The sequence below is a fragment of the Taeniopygia guttata genome, chromosome 2, assembly GCF_048771995.1.
Source record: "Taeniopygia guttata chromosome 2, bTaeGut7.mat, whole genome shotgun sequence".
NCBI lineage: Eukaryota > Metazoa > Chordata > Aves > Passeriformes > Estrildidae > Taeniopygia > Taeniopygia guttata.
In genome coordinates, this window is record NC_133026.1 from 24,936,706 (window position 1) to 24,955,223 (window position 18,518).

An 18,518-nucleotide genomic window follows, 5' to 3' on the forward strand; every position below is an offset into this window, starting at 1 on the left:
CTCGTGTGTGGGCAGCATACCTGAGTGCAATAGGGGAGTGGGAAGCTGTGTTATCTCCACTAGAGGTGGGTGCTATTTTGCAGGAACATGGACTATCCCAAATACTCTGCTTGGCACCTCTCCCCCAGGAGATGGGTATGTCCGTGTGTGGAGAGAAGCAGGGGCAATGCTAGAAGTCTGGCCCCCTTGTCTGGTACCTGTACCCATGAATGGTATGAGGAAACGGGCAAAACAAAACTTCTGCCTTTGGGCAGTCTTGTCCTTATTTAATCATGAAAGCATCTTCTCTGGAACTCTCCCTGTTCTTCTAGAAAGGGACAGGACTAAGTAGGAGCCTGGAGCCATGACGGTTGACTAGGCTGCTACGGGAGTGATGGCCAGGCTGCCGTGGGGGTGACGGTGAGGCTGGCCTGGGAGGATATCCTAGGCAGCTTAGAGAGTGATGGCTAAGCCTTTGTGGGGCTGCCAGCTGCTGCCATGAGGATGGTGGTGAGGATGCTACCTCGACTGTCGTGGGGCTGCCGGCTGCTGCAATACGATGGTGTCAGGATGCTGTCTGTGGAGGCGGCGGTGGATGCTGCCCGGGCTGTCGTGGGGCTGACGGTGAAGCCGGTGTTGTGCTGCTCCCGGGGCGAAGATGCGCCACTGTGGGGGTGACAGCGAGGGGAACATCGCGGAGCCGAGCGAGCACACTTCAGGCCGGAGTTGCCGGGGGGCCGGGCGGGGACGCTGAGCCCGCCCCTCCGCCGCCACCTGCCCCGCGGCCCCGCGGCCCCGGCCCGGCCCCAGGGGCGGCGGCGCGGGTGTCTCTACCGGGGCCGCGCGGGCGGAGAAAGGGGAGGAGGAGGCGGGAGGAGGAAAGCGGCAGCAGCAGCTCTCGGGAGGAGCCTGTCCACCGTGAGACAGCATATTCAGCCGGCGGCGGCGGCGGTGCTGCCGCAGCGGCGGGCAGCACGGCTCGGCTCGGCTCGGCTGGGCGCAGCTACTGGCAGCAGCCCTTCAGTCAGCGGGGCATCCCTCTGCTCCCCGCGGCGCGGGCTCGGTGAGGGCTGCGAGGCGCCGGGAGCCGCTCCGCATCTCCCGGGCGCCGGCGGAGGTGAGGCACCCGCGGGGCGGCGGGGCCGGACCGGAGGGGCGAGTGGGGGCTGCCCTTGGGCCCGGCGCTGGCGGCGGAGAAGCGGGGCGGGAGTCGCTCCGCGGGATGCGCAGCGGCCGCGGAGCCTGGTGCGACCGCCGGAGGCGCTCCCCAGGCAGGCGGCCCGGCTGGGCGAGCGGGCATCCCGGCTGGGCGAGCGGGCATCCCCGGCTGGGCGAGCGGGCATCCCGGCTGGGCGAGCGGGCATCCCCGGCTGGGCGAGCGGGCATCCCCAGCTGGGCGAGCGGGCATCCCCGGCTGGGCGAGCGGGCATCCCGGCTGGGCGAGCGGGCATCCCGGCTGGGCGAGCGGGCATCCCGGCCAGCCCTCGCCTTGGGTAGGCTCCGGCGGCCTGGCGCTTGCCGGCGGGAGGGCTGCGGTGAGCGAGCCTCGCCGGCCGCGGCACCTGCTCCGGTCCCTGGGGCGCCTCTCGGCCCCGGTGCTGAGTGACGGCCGCAGGCTCTCGGCTGGTGCCTGAGCGCCCAACAGCTTAAAGCAAAAGGGGGTGGTAAAAGTTTTTCATCTGTAATTCTTCACACAGCGTGAGCGGTAGCAGGTTTGCTCAAGTCCAGGACGACAGCAAATAGATCTTTCCTCCTTCTTAAGGTGATTCCGTAAAAGGGTGAGAGAAGGAGGGAGTCAGCCAGAGGCCTTTTTCACTGGTAGTCCAGTGAAATAGATTTTCAAAAGAATGTTACTTGCAGTTACATCATCCCGGGAATCCCCCATGGTCAGCAGAGAACATAAGGCCCCAGATTTCCTAGACAAAGCCCCTGTTTTATGAGCTGGAAGAAAGTTTGTTTTTCTGTCAATACTGCCATTGACACAAAGTAAATATTTGAGCTATAAATGCATATAACATAAGGATTCTTGGCAGATCAAGCAATCTAGCCTGCTAATATAGAGGGCATGAGATGGAAGGACCTGACATGAAGCTGGCATATGACTTTGGCACTCGTACCTGGAAATTTATCCTGACATACAGGATTTTGTCAGTGCTTCACTTCTTCTTGAGGACTTTAAATAACATTGGAAATTGCACTAAATATCATGAAGCACGGGACTGCAAAACCTGTTTCAGAATGGAAATACCAGGTCCCAGGACTGCTTGTCTCCTGATACATGGTGTTATCAGAGCAATTGGGGAATTTAAGTTCTGTTACCACCAATGTGTTTTGTTGAAGTGCCTCATCTGTTCTTGCTAAGTTAAGGGGGGAAGGTTACATGTTTGCTATTCTGATTCTTTTAAGCTCTTTTTTTTATTTGTTTTTATTTTCATTTGAGAGGGCATCTCTAGTAACATTCTCCATATTTAGTGAAGGCAAATAAAATTCCTTTTATAATTTGCAGCATTTTTCTGCAAGAAATGGTTTCTTCAATACAAACTTTGGGGCTACATCTGGGTTTTCACCTCATGGGAGTGCTCACTGTGACACCAGTGCATCCTCTGCTTTGTTTTCTTTTCTCAAAATCCTCCATTTATAGTTCGTAAAAATACAAAATGTGTTGTCCCTTCTGAACCTTCTCTGTGGACAGACTGATTCGAAGACCGGGACTTACCATCATCTTCCTTGTTAAGCAGGACTTCTGAGGGCCAGGTATATGGAGATCCAAATGATGGTTTAGAGTTAGATTGGCTAGATTTCTCTCAGCTCTAAGCACCTCTGCCTCTAATTAGTCTACCATAAAAAAATTCACTAACTGTAGTGCTGCCTTATCCACAGTTTAGGAGAGGAATCTTTAAAGGAGCAGCAATAAAACACACCTTACACATGCAGTAATTACTGGAAGTTTGGAGATCTGGCTACTCAAAGAATATACAGGGAAATATTCTTTTGTACCCAGCAGAACTTAAATTAAGAAGCTGACCTTCCAGCTCTTTCTATAGAAGGAAGGGCAGTGAACTGCCCTCCTTTGTGATGCCTTTCAGTGGCTATTTTTTTCATTATTGAAATGTGTTTGTTTTTCAGTGTATTTTTCCAACTTCAGGTTTCTAGTTCCTGTTTTGCCTCCCATAGATAAAAGCTTTGCTTTAGCAGCTGTGTTCAGTGTAGATACTCTAAACGATGCAACGAGAATTTACCTGCCTTATTTTTAAATAAGTTAACAGATTCAGTCTCTTGGTCTTCTTTTCTTTTGTAAGACAGGTTTCAAAAAGCATTCCTTGCTGCCCTCTGTTTTCCAGCATGCAAGAAGAGAGAGGGGGAATACTAGACTGAGCTAGTTGCTCTAATAATGGGCTGTGTTAGAGGCACCACCATTGCAGGATATTGGACAATGATGTGAAATGGGCTGGAAGGGAAAAAGATAAGGGATTGAAGTAGAAAAAACATTTAGGGTAGAGTAAGAAAGTATTGTTTTTGAAAGCTTCATTTACTCCTGCTAGTGTATCAGTTAATCATGTGGTATCTTTCAGCTCCTCAAACTTAACTTCTCACAGAGATTTTAAACATATTTGTGGTCACTCTCTAGGACTACTTAACCAGGGCTGTGCTTCAAGTGCCCCGTTGAGCTCCTTTGGCTTGGTTTGACTGGTAGCAGAATTAGGGATCCTTCAGAGTTACCAACACCTAGTGCCAAAATGAGTTGCTGCTTGGAGGTGGTGGTGGCATGTTAACAGGATTGTCTTCCTTGTCATTTCCATGGGCTTTAATTTTCAGAGAAGTTGGAGGGAAGTAACACTGAAATCCTCACTGAGGTGCACAGGGTAATTCATATGTGCAGAGATAGTCTCAGGCTTTCTGCAGCCATAGTCAGACATAATGACCTCTCAGTGCAATACTCATCTAATACCAATTTTATTTTAAAAACCTTAAGTGAAAGAAGCCATAATGACTCTAGATGTAATCTGTGTTTAAAAGGCACATTTTCCAGCCAAAATACTGATGGAATATGATGGCAAAATGCCCTTAGTGCAGATGAAACTTGTGTTAGTAAAACTATGCTTTTGCCAGAGCAGCTTTATTTCTGTTTGCCAGAGCAACACAAGTCCTGCAGGTGAGTACACATTTACATGTCCATATGGAGGCTTGCATTTCAGGTGAGGGCTTGAATGGTCTTGCCCTCATCTGTTTGTGAGTGTGCAGAAATGGAAATGCAGGAATGACACTGCTTCACAAAGAGACCCTGACTCAGTCTAAATCTCAGATTGATGCAATATGTCCCTTTGCTACTTGGTAATAATCCATCTAAAAGTGTGCTAACTCTTCCTAGTTAGAGATGACATTGGGAGCTGTTGTTCACTTGGCCATCTGCAAGCCTCAAAATAAGACAGTATACATGAGCTTGCTCCCCCAGTACTGTTCATTTTATGTGGCATCATCTTGCCAGCTTTTCTGGGAAAATGGCTACTTCCAGGCAGATGGCAGGAGCTGCAGGAAGCTGTGAAGCAGACTCATGTCTGAGCCACTAGATATTAGAGATACAAGACGCCTCTGATAATCTGTGGCAGGTGACGTACCGAATCCTCCTGAGCTATAAACCTTCTTTTTTACTGTGCATCTTCATCACTTTTTGTTGTACCTTGTGAGGCAAAAGCATGCTAATGAGTGTCTGGGAGTGTTGTGCAGCATGGGGAAGGCATGGAGCAGGAGTGACCATTTCTTGAAGCCTTTTGTGGCTATCACTCTAAGTCCATGCTCAAGTTTAAGGACAGAGGTGTCAGCCCTATCACTGATGACAGTAATGGGAATTTCTCTCTGGCTTCTCTGGTGGCAAACCGAGCCCAAAGAGTGATGGCAGAGGTCAGCTGCCTTCATTGTTTGAAAGCCATGATACTTCTCCAAACACTATTGAAGGAAATGAGAGTTTTGCCTTGACTTAATGGAGTTTTTGAGTCCCTGTCTAATTGCTGCATTGACCTGTGTGCAGATATCTGTGTTACCTGATGAAATAGCTGCTTAGATGTCTCTTGTGATTCTTGGCTCTTAATCGTACAGTTAGAAGTACATGTTTTATATTTAACACTTCTCTCATGCCTGGGAATCAGCTGATCTGGAGAGAAAAGTTACATCAACCTGAGAAGCAGACTTCCTGGGAGCCCTTCTGAACCAGTGCAGTTCTATCCTTTGTGTTCCCCAGATGCTGGCTGAGTGTCCCTGCTTGGCCCTAGAATAATTAATCAATAATTTGCTAAAAGGAGAAGGCTCATTTATTGCCACTCAGCAGAAAACAATTACAGAAGGAATCTTTTAAGGACTTAACTTTTTTTCTTTGTGAAGTGGTATCTTTTCTTCACATTTCCTTTCCTACTTACTGTCATTCTTTGAGGCTTACCCTTTTCTCTTTAACTCAGTACTTTCTTATCTATATGTTTCTTTCTTAGGATATATTTCTTATCTATTTGTCTTAACATCACATTCCCTTCTTGCTGGCCTTCTCTTCCTTTCCCCTCCCCTTTGTTTTCTCTCCCTAGCATAGAAATTATATTAGTTCCTTGGTCTTTTCTCCCTCCAGCTGTGATGTGGTACAAATAATTCCAAATCCTGCTCCTCAGTTATTAATTTTTCACTTTAGCCCAGCAGAAAGATGCAGTGTATTTTGTTTTCAAACAATGGGGAGTTATAGGAAGGCAAAGACAAAAAACCACCTGGTATGATTAAATGAAAATAAGTATAATAGAGGATATATTTCTTATCTATTTATATCACTTTATATCAAGCCTTCCTTTATTCTAATATTTTCAGGCTGAATTTGAGAGGAAAAGCTATGCTATGTTAGTACTGAAACTATGCCATGTTAGGATTGAAAGTTAATCATTGTAGGTCTTAGACCACGTGCTGGGAAAATATGGATTTCTCTTGCCTAAAACTATTCACCCCTTCTATTTTGTACCCATTAAAACAGATCTTAGCTTTTAAAGGGCATAGAGAGTCATATTAAAACCTTACTATTCCAGGCATGCCCTTGTTTTGTGTTTTGCACATTAGGCCACCACTGTTAGGATCCGAGTGGTTACCAGGTCACTTGGTAATTGGGGCAAAGACATTTCAAATGATTGCTATTATATATTTCCAGAAATTAAAATATGTAATAAAGCAGGGTTACAGGGAAAAAAACCCAACCAAACAAAAACCAACAAATCAACCCAGCCTGTTCCTAATATTTTCTTATATTTAAACCTGTCTGTCGTGGTTTAAAGACTATTCCACTGACACTGAGCTTTTAAAAGAATTTCTTCTCATATTCTCACAGCACAAAGTTGGGGGACTATCTAAAATCATGTGATATTTCATAATACATGTTTTTCTTCTCTTTAAGTAATATAAAAGATTTGCCATTTTTATTAATCTCACGATTCAAAGTCATATGACATTATTGTTTCTTTCATCAGTTTGTTTCTTGTTACATTTTAAACAATTGCTAAACCAGAAGGTAGTTTGTATCATAATTCTGATTTATTTTAGATCATAGCTTGTCCCAAATGAATTAATTCTTTGTCCTTTTTAGCTCAACCTGTTCATAGAGCTTTGTCACACGCCTGTAGCACTTTGTTACAGACTATCAACTTCTGCCAGTCTTCATTGCCTAGGAACACAAATTACTTCTGCAAAAACCAGAGAAAAGATAGTTCAGGTTATATGTGCTTATGACTGTAAACTGTGTTGTGCACTAAACAATGAATGGCTTAAAAATCAATAATCTTTTGGAATGAAACAAGAAATTTGACCTAAATCATACCACCTAGTGTGCAGTTAGCTATTCATGTACATAATCTGCTGCACTTGGCAAAGCCTGTGAATGTTGTATTATTGCCTTTCACTATCTCCACAGCAGTAATAATAATACAAGAAAAATTGTGCTGATGGGATAGGAGGGTATTGTACTGGAGACAACATAAAAAAAACAGTGATGCCATTCTCTCTTTGTACTGAAAGAGCCCATGGGAAAACTGTCCCTTTATTTCCCACAATATTTTCTTTTTCACAGAAAGCTGAATGGCAAGAAAATGCAGGAAAGCCTAGTTTCTCAACCTTTAAGGGCCTCTGAAAATATTTTGAAAACACCTTGTGCAAATTCAGTACTTTTTCTGATAATTATAAGTTAAAGAGCCTTAAGATTTTTCCCGTATGCTTAAAGCATAGAACTCAAAAGATTACAGTAAATTATAGTCTTTGTTAGGGGCTAAGATGGAAAAAGTTCTGTGTTTCAGCCTTAGTACTGGTGCTGTCCACACCTTTTACAGCAGCCTTTATATACATAAATAACACTTACTGGGTATTATTGTTTACTTATCTGTGACAGGGAAATAAAAAACTCTAGACTTTCACACTGACATATCAGTCTTTTTGAACAAAATTATAATAAAATGTAGCAGTAATATTATTTAATACTAGTGTGGATTTTTAAGTCTTTAAAGGTAGATCATGCCTCCTCAATGTTCATTCAGTAAAGTTTAATTAAGTTTCATTTTTTCCCAAGAAAGTTTCTGATCTCACTAAATCAAATTATGAATTAGGAGTAAGTATAATTAAAGTTGGTTGCTTTGCATTTTTTGTGTTATTTTTCTTGAGGTACTGTGTATGTGTATATATATATGTCAATAACACTGATGTACTTTCTCATATCATGCAATGTCCACTTTTGCTAGAGGATTAACTTTAACTATTACCCACTTACTTCTTGGTTCTCTCTGATTCTCTTCTGATACTGCAATGATCTGTAGTTTAACAGTTTAATGTGGCTGAAAACCAGACATGGATCATTTCTAGTTGCCTTGTGGACCTTCAGTGGTCCAGTATTTTGACAACCATTAGTACATGTTGATATATTTTCCAAAACTGTCTATATCACCTTCCCCATTTGAAGAGAGCTGGTGGTGTCTAACTAATGTCTTGGTGTCAAATTCTGGAGCCAAGGTCCTGGTGTACTGAGCCATGCACTAAGGCTTGCTTCTGGAGGTGTCCTGCAGTGTGCTCCAGGGATGTGATTGCCCCATAATTTAGTACAGGGACTTGTAAGAGAAGAGCTCATGTGCAGTCAGCATTGCCTTTGTCGGAGGCTGTGCTTAAAGTGCAGAACATGTCCACATCTTAAACCTGGAATGCATACTTGAATTCCCCAAACTGGAAGCTCAGCTGCATCTAAACTGATGAAATGGTATGGGAAACAGAAACTAAAATTTCTGTCCTCAAAAATCAGCTTGGCTTTCGCCTGGCTCCTGAAGCACAGGAAGTCTCTAGAAACTCACTTTTTTGTCTTTTTTGGACTTTTCTGATGTGTTCTTACCCTTGAGCCCCCAGACTCCACCCCAGCCCTTGTGTCTGCCCTGTCTCTCTGAGGCTGCTCCATCTAGTTCATCTCTAGTTCCTCAATCTCATGTGCCAGACTGTGCACTCCACGCCTAGCTGCAGCTGACACCATCTACTCCTGGTTGTAATGGGAATCACCTCAAGTAAAGGAGTCTCAGGTAATGTTTACTTTTCCTTAAAGAGATATTTGCCTTCATCTGTGCTCTGACCAGCAGACTATATGTCTTCTGCACTAAGTACCTTTCCAGTCTTTCCCCCTGAAGCTGCTTCACATAAGTCTAAAGTATTAAAGTTTCTTTGAGTGCAACAGAACTTGTGGGAGAAATAGAAAGCACTCTTTATCACCGTGCTTCAAATGCTCAGGAAGAAACAGGAATCTTTAGCTCCAGATACTAAATACAGCATTGTATTGTAAACTAAACAGTCACTGTGTATAATATAAACTAACTCTGAAACAAAGACTAGAACCCTGGGGCCTCTCTTAGGGATTAATATTCGCTCTCTCGCATCTGCTTCTTCTGGTCCAATGAATCTTTGCAGAAAAGAGATTAATAGAAAATAGCTTTGATGATCAAGAATGCAATCTCCATTCCTCCAGTCCTTCTCACTCATTAGCCCACAGTCACCCTAGCAATGTGTGTTTCAGTCTTCCCAAGACAAAAAATGTCCAACCCTCCCCCCCACCCCCTGTCCCCCACCAACCAAACCACAAACAAGCCAACAAATAAACAAACCCCAAAACATGTTTCTCCTATTTGGGTGTAACGCTTTTATCGCAGAAAAGGTAAATGGAATAGATTTCTTGATTCTTAGTCCTCTCTCATATTCAAATTCTTTGCATATGTCCTTTAAATTACGCTGTCAGACATCTGCATTTATCATCTTGCCTTGTTATCTGGACATACCTTTTTTCTCTTCTGTCGATCAGCAGGGATATTTGGCTAAGGCAGGCTCTGAGCATTCATCTGCTTTGTTGGTACTGCCAGATAAGCCCTGGGAAGTACAAAGAGAATGGTAGTGTTGTTTATTCTACTTTTTGAGACCTTTCTGTATATTTCTTACAGCCAGAGCTCTTCCCTGTTTTCTAAATCTTTAGCCATCTTGACTTCAGAGCTGAAATCAATATGTAATATTTTTGACCTAGTTACATCCTTACAGACATCAGCGGCAAAGCAAAGCATATTTTGTTATAAGAAAGAAACGATATGTGGGTAAATCTTCCAGCAGAACCTGTGTGGTGGCAGCATAGCTTGTTCTTTGATGTCTCTCTGGCAGTTGTCATATCTGGGTTAAGAAGCAGACACTGGAGCATGCATTTTTCATGTTTGGGTAAATGGCTTTAAGTATCACTTTGCAGCCATGTACCACTAGGGTTATCTCAGGAGGAGGGTGGAAAAGTCAGAGGGGTCAGTTTTAGCCCCCAGTATGAAATGAAATTACATGTTTTAATGGCTGAAATATTTTCAGGAAGATAAAAATGACTCTTTGGTCCACTTCAGGAGAGACTAGCAGACAACCTGAAGCAAAATTCGATTCAGGTCTCAGTAATCATTAAATTTACCCCTGGGAGGCATTTTGGTGGTGTTATGATGAACAAGATATTTTATATAGGTTTTGAAGAAGTGGTCATGTAAATGAGAGCAGCAGATGATCATTGTATAAGAAATACATACCAAAGAAATTGAAATCAAAGACATTAAATACAAGGCTCTTATTTTTCTAGATTAGTGACCTGCGGCTTGAGGTTTAGATTGTTACCTCTCTCACATTATCCATCTCTAAAATCTTACAAATTTACAGCTTGCATTTGGTTGTCTTTTAATGTCAGAAAACACCTTTAAATTACCCTGTTAGGTCACAATTATAATTATATAATGACTGGGTTTGAAAGGGACCTTTGAGATCTTGTAATTCAAAGCCCCTTCAGTGGATGGAGACACCTTTCACTCAGAGCTCCATCCAACCTGGCATTTAAACACTGCCAGGGATGGTGCATCCACAGCTTCTCTGGGCAGCCTGTTCCAGTGCCTCACCACCCTCACAGTAAAAACTTTTTTCCTCATAGCTAATCTAAACCTACTCTTTTTCAGTTTGAATCTCTTTCCTCTTGTCCTGTCACTTCCAACTGTTATAAAAAGTCTCTCTCCCTTTTTTGTAGGCTCCTTTCAGGTACTGAAAAACTGCAATTAGGTCGCCCCAAAGTCTACTCTTTTCCAGGCTGAACAAATCCAAATCTCTCAGCCTTTCCTCACAGGAGATGTACTCCATCACTCTGATCAACTTGGTGGCCTTGTCTGGACTCACTTCAACAGGTCCATGTCCTTCCTAATAGCCAATCTAGTGGGGCCCCAGAGCTGTATGCAGCACTGCAGGTGGGGTCTCACTGGGGCACAGCAGAGGGGTAGAATCCCCTCTGTCACTCTGCTGGCCACGCTGCTTTTGCTGCAGCCCAGTTTGGTTTGGCTTTCTGGGCTGGGAGTGCCCATTGCTGGTTCATGTCCAGCCTCTCATCCACCAGCACCCCTAAGTCCTTCTCAGAAGGGCTGCTCTTGATCTGTTCATTCTGCAATTCCTCTCTGGAGCAAGCTGGGAAATCCACAAAAAAAAAACACAATCCCAATGAGAAAGACCAGCTAATGTGTGGGGAATGTAGAGTCACAAAAGTTGGAATTTTGTTATGTCAATTCCCAGCTATATGCAGAGCCACATATGGAATCCTGGGTGTTATTGCAGCCAAACAGTAAAAGATAACAGAGAGAGAAGCTGATAGAGAGGGCAGTGATCAAGAATGCTTAGAAATCTTGTATTCTGCAAGATCTAAATGTTGTCAAGCATGCAAGTGGTTGCTTTGTTAAAAACATCTGCTCTTTGTAACTGGGGCACAATTCCTCAGTCAGATCCCCTCAGTATTGGCTGCTGCATCATTAAGGACCGTCTCACAGAAGCACATCTGAGATCACTGTGCAGTTATAACTGTGCTCATTAATGCTTATGAGAGAAAATCCAAGACATTTGAAAGACCTATTTATTCAATAGTTTTATTTATTTAAAACTATTTAAAATTCAGTTTTCTTTGAGGTGATATATGCAGTTGGTTCTATGGGATTCAATATAAAGGGAACATATTTGGTGCAAGACGTGCAGTAGTTTTGCTGGAGTGACATGTTAGTATGAGTCCTTGGGTTCATTCTGCTTCATGCTGGAATGTTGTGTGTTTGTTGCTCATCTCCAGTGAGTTGTTGCCAGTGGCTTCTTCCATTCAGCTTTCCATGGTGTCTCTTCCATGGCACTGGGTTTGTTTGATGCCTTGTGAAGGCTGACATAGAACAGAGGCTAGACGGAGTTAAAGAATTAAGTAGGTATTTATTAGGAGGTCTCAATAGATCCGCCTTGGGCAGTACAAGAGCCCAGGCAGGGATACACCCAAGATGAACCCAAAATGGTCACAAAGTGGAAAACTAGTCACGGGGTCTCTCACTTTTATAAGTTCTGGTCCATTAGCATATTGGAGTTAATTGTCCAGTTATAGCTTTAGATTATGAAGTCCCATCCTTCTTGTTTTTCTCTCTTAATTCTGACATTGTTTATGCTCTTGGGTTTGAGGTTTGGATCATTTGTCCTTGGTTCCCAGCTGTGAAGGAATTGTTTTGTCTACCTATTCTGTGAAGAGAACTTACCATCCGCTAATATGAAGCTCAGAACTAGACACTAAAGCAGCACAGAATCCGAAAAAACGTAAAAGCTAAAACCTGAGGCATCATATTTGAATTGAAAAAATCATGGTAAATTTAAGAGACTAAAAGGGCATGAGAGATAGGGATGACAAGAAGGTGTTGCTTCATTGGCACTACCCCTGCTGTTGGAAGAATGGGCAGTAGTAGGGTTTGGCTCACATGCTGCCTTGTGGAGACCCTACAATTCTGCTGAAGCTGAGTTAATTGTGTAGTAGGGGGGTTCTCCCCATATATTATGGGAGAGCAAGAGTGAAAAGATTAAATGGCAATGGATTCTAAGGGATGTGTAACTGAACAGTTGTGGGTACATCTCTTATACCCTGACAGCATCAAAATAAATAGGCTAGAGATGTGCTGACCTGTTGCGTAGCAACCAGGAGGAAGCACAGAACCAAATCTCTGGATGCTTGTAATTTGTAAACCTTTACAGAACAAAGTACAAGACCTTTGCCCATCTGCTAGAAATGTTCAGAAGCTGAAGGATAAAAATGGTACATTCCCTGAAATGTAACGCTTGACAACCATTTTTATTTATAGATAAATACACAGATGCAGTGTAAAAAAAAGCCTGACTATTTTGCCTCAAGGTTATGTAGAAAAAATACTTAGTCTCTCCAATTTTACTTAGTGTTTTCCTGAATTCATCACACAGAGAGGATTCCTTTAAATACTCCAAATGCTGAGTTTTTGCAGCTGCAAATATTTGCTCATTGTTGTGATTTCATAAACATTTATGTGCCCATTTAGCAAAATTATTTATGTTATTCGACTGAAGTCAAGTACAAATTCTGATGCATGATGGAAAGAGGCACTCATGTTTATTTAAAAATTGCTGTTGAGATGCTTCTAGCCCCTCTTGCCCATTTGAAGTGTGTTTCAAACATTATTTTCAAATGAATGTGATGTATTAGAATATATTTATACTAGGGTAGCAACTCCCTCTGGTTTCTTGCAGACCAAAGCTGTTTATCTGCTTTGTACAGTTTCATACTTCGCATGCACACTTCAAAGTTGTGGAAGTCTTAGGTAGATCTCATGGGAATTTTTTTCTATTGTAAAAATATATAATATTTCTGTCTGTAGGAAATATGCTAATTTGTACCAAGTAGAGATAAATACAGTATGTTATAGAAATGAATAATTTTTTTCCAGTGAAACATTTCACATGTTAGAGTTTCAGTAGTAATGGTACTCCCATTTACTCTATAAACCCATTCTTTAAAACCAAAAACAGTGAGTAATATATTTTATTGTGCTACATCTTTTGCATTTCACACGTATATGTTTTGCAGTTTTGGACTCAAATAACTGGCTATTTATGAAGGCATATGAATAATACATGTACACCATCTCTAAATGCTAGATGCTGCCTATTTATTTCAGAGAAGTTAATTAATGAATCAATTATTTATAATTAGTTATATAGGATGACTAATGCCATATGTAACAGTATTTAATGAACACCCTTGGTAATTGCAACAGAGATAATAACAAAAAGGACAGGAATTCACAAACCAGGAAAAAGCTCAGGGCTCCTGAAGGGTAAAATTCCTAGTCCTTTTGGAAAATTTCTACTCTAGTGCAGCATGTAAAAATCCTGTAAACGCCAAAAAGCAGCAAAATCTGTAGGATTTTTTTATGGGCTACCAGATTTGGAAACTTAGGTTCCTTTTTCAATGAGCTTGGCAAAAGCATGCAGGCAAAATGCTATCCTAGCAAATACAAAGAACAGGCTGGAAGAGAAGGGAGATCTGATATATTGTTTAATTTTTCTGCTTAAAAAGTGCACTGTTGTAATTATCTTTTTATTTTATTTGATATACATTGGGCATTTGGGCTTATTTTTTCCTATATTTAGTCTACGTACACATCTTGCAACTCTTTGTACCTGTTCTTCTGGTTTGTACTCTAAGTATCTACTTATTGGTACTGAAATTTAAGTAAAACTTTTTAGATATCTGTGACTGTTTCTTCTGTTAAGTGCTCATAGAAATGCTTTGAAAAAATATCTGCTCAAATATGGTGATAGTGATAATTGATAAAGACCTTGTAGCTTATAAAGCTGTAGTAAAACTGGCTGGCACATGTAAAAGTACTTGCATGGCTTTTAGTCCACCCAAGGACTAAAGGCTGTTGTTTGCATATTTACATTCTTACTGCTACCACAAATGAGATGGTTGTGAAATGTTACTACGTGTGGGATGAGCTTAGTGGAGTAGTTTGGAATTTGTTGTGTACAGCAGAGAAGTTTATGCAAACATGATTATTATTTTAAGATAAATGTAAATTGTCTTTCTAATATCTTGTCTCATACAGTGACAAGCGAAAAGGAACTGCTGGGACCATTGTAAGGATAGGATTCTTCTCACCCTGTCTGAGACATTTACAGTGTAGATCACCCAGGGCCCTTTATCATCATTAAATCATCATTAAAGAGGAATTCATGACTTTGGGGCATGCTTGATCTTAGCTGCTTTTAAATGTGTTTTAGGAAAAGTTTAGGATACCCAGACTCTTTCGATTTTACCTGTACTGATGGTAGGGATAGCTTTCCGTGTACACTGTGGGCATCCAGGATGCTGTGAGCTAAGCCAGTAGATAGTGAGGTCCCAGAAAGCAGTCTCTGGAAGCCAGTGCTGCACTTGCACAGGCCTGGGTAGCTTCCATTGCACTGGGTCTGGTGTGTAAAAGGAGTTAACTGTGTTTCCAAGCCTAAGAGGGGACTCTGAGGCATGTTTAATGCACATGGGGAAAACTGACATCTTGAAATGGAGCACTCCATTTCATTAAAAGGCATGCCACGAGGAGCCAACTCCTTTCTTCAGTATCTCAAAGGAAGAATTTTCTCCAAGTATTGGGAGTTTGGGAAGGTGCTCTCTATGCAAGGTCCTGATAACAAGAACCTGTGCTAGCATGTGTGGTAAGCACTTCTGGAGTGGGAAGACTCTGTCCCCTTCTAAAACCATGACAATAAACTCAGCCAAACAAATAAAAATTGATCTAAGGTCTAAGATTTTGCATCTCTCTTGAACAGAGGAGTCCCAGGCTGTTGCCCTGCTGTGATAATTATTTCTACACTAACTCAATGTTCTGGGTGTTTATTCCTATGTTTTCCTTCTCCCACACAGGGGATTTAATTGCTTCAGTACAAAATATGCTCCTTAGTGATTCCTCTGACCAGTGCCTTCTCCCAGGCTGGAGATTAGACTGTGCATAAGCCTTGGGCTGTCATTCTGCACCACAGAGAATGTTAAAAGTAAATCTCTTTTACCGTTTGCCTTTATCTCTCTTGGTGTGGCATGCCTTTTGGCACTCAGAATAGCACTTATTAGAAATTTGCTCCCAGGAATGAACAGTGTTAACTCCACGGTTAATGCCAAGCAGAGTGATAAGTACATTTGCCTCCTTGCTTGCTACCAGCTTGCTGGCATCTAAGAAAGGTGGTTAGTACCCTTTGTGTTTAATTTGTGCTAAAATTGTAAATAGCCAGTCTTCAGGCTAGTAAGCTGTCTGTGGGGCTCAGGCATGACTATAATATATTCAGGATGAAAGTCTATTACTAAGTGCTGGCAACATTCTTTGAAGGAAATTTAATACATCGTCTTTCTTGTATATAAGATCTATTTTGTTAAAAATAGAGCAAAGTTATAATAGGATTTGATTACCGTGACTGGAGCATTGTAAAAGAGGGACCAGGCACTAAACCATTGATGCTCTAATCAGGGGAAAAGCTAGTTAGCTTCCCTGGCATTAAGGGAATGAATTTTTAGAAAGCCATTCATTGATATCTGTCAAACAGCTTGAAAGGGATGCCAAACCCTCAGGGTTTCTGTCAGTAGCCTTAAAATGCATTTGCATATTTTTTGCAAGGAAACGGGAGCTCTCTCTCTGTTGCCAAACTGCAGAGCTAAAAGGATGCAAAAACTCTTTCTAGTCCAAAGGTCTCTGAGGGGTAACTTCATAATCAGAATTCAAATGTGTGCAACAGATTACGAAAATGACTTCAAATGGGACTTCAGCCATATCTAAGAGAGACACAGAAATCCTGAACAAATTGGTAGGCAAAACATTACCTGCTCTGCCATTAAAATGCTGTTTTTTTAATATGAGCATTTCTCATGTAAAAAATAGCTCCCTGATGTCAGCTCATCACAAAGATCAAAGTGTTTCTGCTTAGTTTACTTGTTATCAAATGAATTTTTTTTCTGACAGTTTTGGTTTCCTCGTATTGATAGCAATACCATTATGGATAAGAAGAGAGTGATAGAGGAATAAAGAAATGGTGGTCCTCCACATGCAGCCAGTGTATCCAGTGGTCCCACTGGTTGGCAGCTGTCCTTCCTAGCTATGCTATTAGTTGGCAGTTGTTGTGGTTGGAACCAGAGTCCCCTGGCCTTGAAAGGCTGCCTTGCCAGCATGGGCAGCTCTGCTGAAGTGCAGAATTTGTGACAGTGTGAGCTGGAGTTTAGGCTGCTCTTATGCCTTTCCTTTTCATTAAATGGTTTCCAAGTCTGATTCCAAATATTATTCTGATTTCCTTGTCTGATTCGAAATATATTTGCAAGGAAAATGCTTGCAAAGGCAGCAAAGCATTTGGGGCCGAGTTGTGCTTAATGTGCAGGTGATGTTTTGATGGCAATATCCTCTGTTTCACAGGCTAACTATCAGGCTTTTATCATTTTTAAGAGGAAGCTGCTGTCTGTAGTGAAATTCATGATGGGTGAAAGTGCCATGTAGTTTTTAGCAGATAATTTTACTCTCCGGTCATCCACCCATCCAGGCAGTAATATGAGCAGAGTTCTCATTATGCTTATGGAGAGTTGACATTCAAATTTCCCATGCATCAAGTGAACAATAGACTTCCTTTGCGTATATGTGGCGCTGCCATTGATCTGATTGATTTTGAGTTGCAGCAGAGGAGATGATTGGTGATGTGTGAACAGGAAAGGCACAGTTAGCTCTTTTCACGAATGGCTATATTAATCAGAACTGTCCTTGAAACAAAGTCCTAATAAGAAAATCAGTATTTACACAATTAGATTACAGTTCATAATGATTATGATGTTAGAAAATCAATAAATAATCTGTGATTTAAGTAATGGATTTGTGCAACACTGGTGGTGTTTTACAACTGTAGAAAAAGATTGCTATCATATCTTCTTTAAAGATCTGGCTCTGTATCTGTGTAGAATGACTTTTTATTTCCTTATCCTTCATTTACAAGGCTCGTGTTCATAAGTGTAGGCTGATAGAGATTTAAAAGAAAAAAGAGTATTTGTGGCTTCACATCACTATTCTAAAGAAAAGTGGGTTTAAATTGTGGAAGAGGTCTTCCAGTATTTCAGAAGAAATGATTTTGCCAAGTTTGTGTGGTTGGCATCAAAGCAGGAGTGTTAGGCATGTCTCCTGCCTCTTGGAAAGATGACCTAAACACAAGACCGTTGGCAGAGCAATGTTTCATTAAAGATAAATGTTGATTTGCAGGGTTTTTGTGCCTTGTGTGCAGCTTCCTGGGGGAATGGCCCAGCTTTTCCTGGAAAGGGAGGAAGAGATTCCTGAGCAGGATAGCTCATAGCTTGGTGAGGGTGCATGCTGAAAGGGTGAATGTGAGAAGGATACTGAAACTGAACTGATGGTCTGTGTGGGACTGTGTTGGTGGGACAGGGGATCCTGCTTGGCAGCTGTACAAAGCACCTGCATAAGCAAAAGTTCTCCTGTTTCCATTTTTTTGCAAATAAAATTATTACTTGTCTAAGAAGTATGGGGCTATTTGGGGCAGCTCTGATTCTGGTACCTGGAATCTGTTTTGTGGATCTGAGTTCTACACTCTGGCAGAGCTGCTGAAGATCATGGAAATCAATAGACTTTAGACTCACTTTGAAAGCATTAAAGCATTATTTTGAACAGCAATATGTTTGCTTCACAAAGGTAATTTTGTAATAGAGGCAGTCTGAAAATATATTCCACATTTGGTGATATTCTGGTCTAGTTTCTTGAAATGAAAATTGTGAATCGTACAATGTCAGTAGACCAAGGACCAGTGTTTATATAGAAATATATTTGTTGCAATTTTAGAACCCCCTTTTGATATAATTAACTATCTTTTTTTTTTTTCAGTAAATAGGGTAATCATTCAATTTTCACCTTGATTTCCATATTTTTGTTTCCAGCAGAGTCAAAATGTCAGACAAAAGTGATTTAAAAGCAGAACTTGAGCGCAAAAAACAACGTTTGGCTCAGATAAGAGAAGAAAAGAAACGGAAGGAGGAAGAAAGGAAGAAAAAAGAGGTAAATTTGCAAAACCACTTTTAGATACCTTATGGTTGCACAAGGGGCTTGCTGAGGTTCTGACATCTCAGTATTATATGCCCCAAGGTATCTCTCCTGTGGAATGAGATA

General features: G+C 41.9%; 1 protein-coding gene across 9 annotated transcripts in view; it reads left to right on the plus strand.

Annotated features, from left to right (window-relative positions):
* The first annotated feature begins 761 nt into the window (after nucleotides 1–761).
* Nucleotides 762–18,518, plus strand: part of DYNC1I1 (dynein cytoplasmic 1 intermediate chain 1) — a 186,048-nt gene continuing 168,291 nt past the window's right edge. For 3 of the 9 annotated variants that reach the window (XM_041714427.2, XM_041714428.2, XM_030264702.4), the window contains exons 1-2: nucleotides 766–1,096; nucleotides 18,290–18,407. In XM_041714427.2, coding sequence (XP_041570361.1) covers nucleotides 18,300–18,407 — 108 coding nt within the window. In that variant the 5' untranslated portion in view covers nucleotides 766–1,096; nucleotides 18,290–18,299. Of the gene's footprint in view, nucleotides 1,097–18,289; nucleotides 18,408–18,518 lie in introns of all 9 variants that reach the window. The other 6 variants (XM_072925545.1, XM_072925547.1, XM_030264700.4 and 3 more) reach the window with 5 other exon arrangements.